The sequence below is a fragment of the Cicer arietinum genome, chromosome 4 (genome assembly GCF_000331145.2).
Source record: "Cicer arietinum cultivar CDC Frontier isolate Library 1 chromosome 4, Cicar.CDCFrontier_v2.0, whole genome shotgun sequence".
NCBI lineage: Eukaryota > Viridiplantae > Streptophyta > Magnoliopsida > Fabales > Fabaceae > Cicer > Cicer arietinum.
In genome coordinates this window covers 42,517,505-42,524,664 of record NC_021163.2, presented here as the reverse complement: position 1 = coordinate 42,524,664, position 7,160 = coordinate 42,517,505, and the positions used below count along the sequence as shown (strand labels likewise).

Genomic DNA, 7,160 nt, shown 5'->3' with positions numbered 1-7,160 from the left:
TGGGCTTGCACGTTTTACTACATGAAGAAGTCAAGTTAACAAAAGGCAACTTGAAACAAGCCAAAAATGGAAGATCACATGTTGCTGCCAGATCTGATCCTCGGACTGAGTATGACAGTCCTATGTCATAGGGTGGCTTTTTCTCTCTTGTCAACATCGCCTCAAAAGGTGAAATCAACCTAGACCTTAAAGTCTTCGAAAAATGCAGTTCACATGGTCAAAGAAACAGCCTTGCACTCTGATTAAAGAGAAAAAGCAAGGACATGTCAAGATCAAAGCTATGCTGCGTGAGGATGGGATCTGCCTAAGCCTAACAAGCTGAGTGGCAGTTCTGTAATTATGATGAAAACCTTGGATCCTTTGAAAATGAGCTCCAACGGTCATCAAGGGCTTGGATCTCTATAAAATGCTAACAAGCTCTCCATTGGAAGAGACACAACACAATTGCATAAAAAGATCAAGTATCTTAAAGCTTTCAAGAAGCAAATCACATCCTCTCTTATTACTTTTTTTGATCCTACACTATATCTTTGTATATCCTTTGAGAAAGTATAAAGTATCAATCACTCTCATTCTACTTTGTAATTTCCTAGTGAGTGAAGCTTGGAAATATTTGAAAATTGATTGTAAGCTTGGTGAAGCTTGATAATACACAGTTTGTAATCATCCTCGGGTTGAGGATCGATCTGTTTGAAAGTTAGTGAAATCTCACAAGGGTGTGAGGATTGGACGTAGCCATCTTTGGGTGAACCAGTATAAAATTGTGTGTGTGTCCCTCATATTCTGCTCCTACTCTTTTGCTCAACTTAGATCTAACGATTTAAAAATCCCATCCTCGAGCTAGCCATCCTCAGCGAGAGGATATTTTTTAAAAACACTTAGAATTTATTTTTAACAGCAAAATCCCTATTCAACCCCCCCTTCTAGTGATATTTAACTACATCATTTTTCGTATATATTATATTCATTATTCATTTTTTTTTCCATAAATTTCACATTTAATTTTGAAAATCCTAAAATAAATCTCACTTGAGTTCTCTCTTGTTTATTTATTTTTCTAAAAGTTGATTGATGAGTTATGTTCTTAAGATTATTTCAATCAAAACCCTTAATAATTACATGAGTTTATTCAAAAAATTTAGAGAATTTTAAATTTTAATTTTGCTAATTTTAAATTAGGATTAACGGTGTAAGCGTTTACAAACATAAAAAGATAAAATTTTACCAAAAGATAAATAAACGAATATCTTGTTATGAAAAATATAAAGGACTAGTATGTTATTTTCATGTAACTTAAAGAACTTTAAAATGTATTTTTCTTAAATATTATATTTGATATTCATTTTTATTAAATTTAGTTTTTACTAAAAATAGTAAGAGTCCACGTTGAACATTTTTTGAGAAGTCAATAATAATAATAATAATAATAATAATAATAATAATAATAATAATAATAATAATAATAATAATAATAATAATAATAATAATAATAATAATAATAATAATAAATAAAAATAATAATAATAATAATAATAATAATAATAATAATAATAATAATAATAATGTAAGAAAAATATATATCTCGTGGTTTGATTATTTAGAGACCTAATAAAATATTATCAATGTTCATTTGAATGATCTTTTATTTTTTATTTTTATGAGATTAAAATCTATTTTTTCATGGGATTTAAATATATCAATAACATCCGAATGCAAATAAAACCATATACAATCCATATGCTAAACTATAAATAACATAAAAGTTTATGAGTTTTGTAAAATATATAACTCTACAAATGTAAAGCTTCATTAGGTTTGAAGAAAAAAACAATGAAGGAATGCATTCATGCATTTATAAATATAAATCATAAGTACTACATAACAAAGTGAAAATAACAACATCATATAAATGTGTACTCACACGAGAATTATAGAGTAGATTTTTACTATACTTCAACTTCAATTTCTATTGTTGGAGGTCACTTTTGCATTTTTACCTTTGAATAAATCTAACATAATTGAAAAAATAAAACAAATTCATAAAATGCCATCAAAAGAAAATTATAATCGGTCCAAAAACAACACACATATCATCACTAACAAAAAAAAAGTTGGTCAATAGAATAAAGACCAAGAAAATTTACAGTGAAATAGAGATTCATCACCAAAAAAGTGACATAGAAAAATCACAATATGAAATGTAGATTTTCTATTTCAAATTTTGTGAAATAATTGTATTTTGAAGGAAATAGTTTAATTGACCAGTTGTATTTAATTGAAAGGAGATATTTGTAGAACATAACTTATTACCTTTTTTTGAATTTATTAAATATATTTTTTATTGATAAAAAAAATTATATACTTTTTAATTTTGTTATTATATGGTATATTTTATCGAGAGATTTATTTATTAAGGCGAATATAAAATAGTAAAAACATCGAAATAATATACTGATTTTTTTTGTTAGATACATTACTAGTATTTTAATTTTTTGTAATATAATTTATTATGTATTTAATTTGAAAAACAAATGGTTTTTTATAAATATTAAATTTTTGTGACCAAAGCATGTTGATCATTAGAGAAACATGTTTTATTTGCCTAAAACAGGCCACGTGTATTACTGTTTTTATATTGTAGATAAGATAAGAAAGAGCCGAAAACACATTTTGAATGAGTTATCAGTATCTCACTAGGAAGCAGTGAGTCGCAAAAGCAAAGCAGGGTCGAAGAAGAGATGAAATTGCTATCACTTTCCACACCCGACTCTACTACTTGTTACCTTTCATCTTCAGCTTTTCTTCCATCCCACTCCAATGGTTTTTCTCTTTCTCTCTTCCTCTTCGTCTCTCTCTTCCATTTTCTCTTTATATATGACTTCGTTTCTTGTTTTGTTTGCAGGCTTCCAAAATCTGGCTTCTACCTTCAAATTCTCTAACAATCAGGTTTTTGCTTCTCTTAACTCTTTTATTATTACATCTCAGTTACCATCATTAATACTATCTTACTCTTATTTTGAACCCATCCTATGTATATAAAAAACTCTTTCATCTTTCAATTGTTTAAGAAATGGGGTTTTCTTTTGTTCTACTTTTTCTTTTTACTACTACTATTATTATTATTATTATTATTATTATTATTATTATTCTTATTATTATTATTCTTATTATTATTATTCTTATTATTATTCTTATTATTATTATTCTTATTATTATTATTATTATTATTATTATTATTATTATTATTATTATTATTATTATTATTATTATTATTATTGTTATTGTTATTGTTATTATTATTATTATTATTATTATTATTATTATTATTATTATTATTATTATTATTATTATTATTATTATTATTATTATTATTATTATTATTGTTGTTTTTGTTCAATAGGTTTCTAATTGCACTCACTCCATCCATCTTCACATCTACAGTTTTTCCTAGCTAGGTAGTCTGCCCTTTGTGTTTGAGCTTAGCTTGATGATAAATACATTGTTTAACTATGAATTATTGGCACAAACACGATCACCAAACATGACACTGACTCATAGACACTCGTGACAATTTGAGAACTTTATGGAATGCCTTTCGTTCTATTTTGTCTAACAGCTGCCTTTTTCTTCCCTTTCAATTTGAGAGATTTTTAGTTGGAAAAACATGCTCAGTTTTGAAGTTTGCTTATTGAATACTGCAGGGAAGATGCATAAGGAAAGCTGGGGCAACTAAAGTCACTGCAAAGTTTGAGCTGAAGCTTCCGTCATATCCGCTGGTAAGATCTAAAGTTTGTCAAATACTATGTTTACCTGTTAGAGTTAATTGAATTTCAAGTAATCTAAATTTGTCATGGAGGAGTTGGGGACCTGTGCTTATGAAACATGGAAACGGGGCTGTCTTTATTTTCAAATTTGAATTTTCCAAAATTTTAGCATGTAAGCTTTCATCAATAGAGAAAGTTAAAAATTAAAGCATTGAAGAACTCAAGCATCTCAGTTAGAGTTATTTTAAGGGCAAAAGCTTGTAACTTAAACAAACATTTGTCATTGTTAAAACATAAATGTGGTAGCTAGGAGTTTTATACAGTTGTACCGTAAAGTCCACCATCTTTCCTGTTGCAGGTGCACCCTACCATCTTCACCACCAAAATAAACCACCACCCTTCATTTCAGATCCATGACCGTACTGGGTTTTCCTCACTCCGGTCCTTGGCGAATGATTTCTTGGGGGATTTTGGAGCCAGAGATCCTTTCCCAGCTGAGTTGGAAAGTAAGTTCGGTGAAAAAGTTTTGGGCAATGTTAACACTGAACACAAAATCCTTATCCCAAATATCTCTGCTCTCTCTCTTTCTCAGCAGGATTGTACTTCCATTTCACCTTTACAGCACCCCATTTCTCAACATGATGCTACCCAACTTGTAAGAAAGGTAGTAACAATTCATCCTTATGCCAATATGTTTTCATGAGAAAGTTTATTGATAGTGTACAATTATTGATATTAGATTCAAGTAATATATTGACTATTTTGTATGAGAAAAAGTGATATGAAATTATGAAGCACTAAGGGCTTTTGAATTTCTGGTTCTTGTGATCAAAATCTGCTGATCATAATATTTGGATACTGCTCAAAATTTGGTGAATGTCATGTTTCTGGCCAAAATCAATGAGCCAACCACTTTTATGCTTCTCTACTATGGAGTTTCTGTGAATTTCGTTTGGTTTTTGAAGACAAGGTGTGTGTCAATTTTCTGTCTGAGATGCACATTGGATTATGAGTTTTGGTTTCGCTTATTAACCTGAAAAGTTAACTTTTTATTATTGCAAAGATACGGTTTTCAGGCTATATACAGAAGTAGAACCTGAGAAATTTTTTGATAAAAGTCCATTTTACCTTTTCCTAGCTTCTTAAACATTTTTGTCTTCATTTATGTAGGTTTTGGGTTGGAGACTTGTGAATGTTGAAGGTGTACTTAAACTTCAATGCTTGTGGAAATTGAGAGATTTTAAATGTGGAGTTGAACTCATCAACAGAATCTATAAGGTTGTAGAAGCTGCAGACCATTTCCCCAATATCCACATCGAACAACCAAGTCAAGTCAGAGCAGAACTATGGACTGCATCCATTGGTACGCCTTAGACCAATACCCTTTTTATAAAAAGTGTCTCATTTGTAATTTTTTTCCGTCCAAAATTATTGTCTCTTTAGAATACCAATGCAACATTTATTATTTTTTCCACTAATATACTCTTAATTATTGAATTTCACTCTACTTAGCTACTTCACTGACTATAATTAATAAAGGTGTTTTTGTAAATGATACTAATTTTACTATTAAAATCAATTCAATTAACCATTTCCTTAGAAATCGTGCACTACTCAAATGTGACATTTAATTTGATACGGAAGGAGTCTTTATTTGGAACTTTCAAATTTCAAGGTTACATTACTTATTTTTTGTCAGTTGTATTTTTGCTAATCAATTATTTTACACGTACATTGAAAAAAAGACAGAATAAATGGTGATTGGGACAATGAAAAGGTAAAGGTATAATTCAATTTTGTTCATTGACAAAGCGATTTCCTGATTTGTATAAAATAACCTTAAAATCTTGATTTATGTAAAACAACCTTAAAAGATACTTGTATAAGAAGAAAGAAAGTTCCTGCGTTACGTTTTGTCTTAACTCTATGGTTCCTAGAGAAAGAGACCTTAGAATTTGGAGTTAGGCCGAAAGGTAGGCAAAACTTGGCCAACCACTTGGTTCGAACTTGGACACTCCTGATCGATTTGACCTTAACTGTAGCTCATTAACCACTTAGTCCAACTACTTTGTTGTTGCCACCACTTTTAGTATCATAGGTGATTTTGAATTTAGTTGCTATTGGTCTAGTTCCTAAAAATAAGTTCTCATCTTACAACATAACATTTGAAGTTCAAATTTTTGCAGGTGGATTAAGTATGAATGATTTCATTGTAGCAGCAAAGATAGATGAAATAAAGACATCAGATCTTGTGCCAAGGAAAAGAGTTTGGGCTTAATTCTCCATGAACTCCATAAAACATTATGCTATGGACTTTTCTTTAATACAGAGTTACCACTAGTTTGTTATTTGATGAAATATAGCTATTCTTTGCGCTCTTTTTTAAGTGTTCTTCTTCTACCCCTGAAGCTTGTTTGGTAAGTGTAAATGTTTAATGATTATCAACATCAGAAGAATAATGTATGCTAGCCATTTATGTACCTATCAACACTTTGAGTTTGAGGGTTCAACCAAGAATTGAACATTATGATTTTATTTATTTGTGTGAAAATGGCATGCAGAAATATTTCTGCAATCACTAAGACTTTCTTTAACAGGCAAGATCAGTTTCATTTACATTTAATTGGGAATCCTATCATTGAAATAAAAGTAGACATTTTCGATTTCATTGGTTGCCCCTTTAGCTAGTCACCATCTCCCATCATGACCGCATCTCCTCTGTGCCCACAAATTTGATACCTCATTTGACTTTCAAACACCATTGCACCCACTGCTGCAATTGCAAATTGGGTTTTTTTTCTATCGCTCTAGCCGTTGGTTCTCCTTCTCTGTTGACTTGCATCATTAGTGTGTTGTGCACGGGAATGGATCCTCTCGTGTAATTTACTTGTGAGAGAAGAAAGTGTGATTTCATCATTGAAAGAGAGAGATAAACACGAGAAACTTTTCATGCCACCCATTGTGGTCTCACTCAAAACATTCTTATCGCATGGTTGGTGACCAACAGAGTCATTCTAGAGGTGGAGAATGTACGGACATGGGTTGGTGGCTGCCACCAACAGTGAAATATTGCGTTGAACTTGGACCTATACCATAAACCACATGATGGTTTCAAGATAAATTTTTCTTTCAAAGATTAAAGCATTACAATCTCTCTAAAATGATAGAAGTAGAAAATAACAGTCAACCGCAAGACATGACTCCACATTATCATCAAACATATTCCACCCCTCCGACTTTACCAAACTTCAAGATAATTGTCTCACAATGAATTTGATTCTTAACTTTTAAAGTTATTTTATTTTATTTTTCAATTGTACCATTCAATTATTACTATGTACACTAAATATTAATTATACTTTGTATTTATGATAGTGAGAACTACATCAATAGTTA

General features: G+C 30.3%; 1 protein-coding gene across 1 annotated transcript; it reads left to right on the top strand.

Moving 5' to 3' along the window:
• Positions 1 to 2,659: 2,659 nt before the first annotated feature.
• Positions 2,660 to 6,299, top strand: LOC101493781 (probable pterin-4-alpha-carbinolamine dehydratase, chloroplastic). The gene is made up of 6 exons (XM_004508213.4): positions 2,660 to 2,820; positions 2,903 to 2,946; positions 3,702 to 3,776; positions 4,123 to 4,428; positions 4,935 to 5,127; positions 5,951 to 6,299. Exons 1-6 carry the CDS (start codon positions 2,739 to 2,741, stop codon positions 6,040 to 6,042), a joined length of 792 nt encoding a protein of 263 aa, XP_004508270.1. The 5' UTR covers positions 2,660 to 2,738; the 3' UTR covers positions 6,043 to 6,299.
• Positions 6,300 to 7,160: the final 861 nt, after the last annotated feature.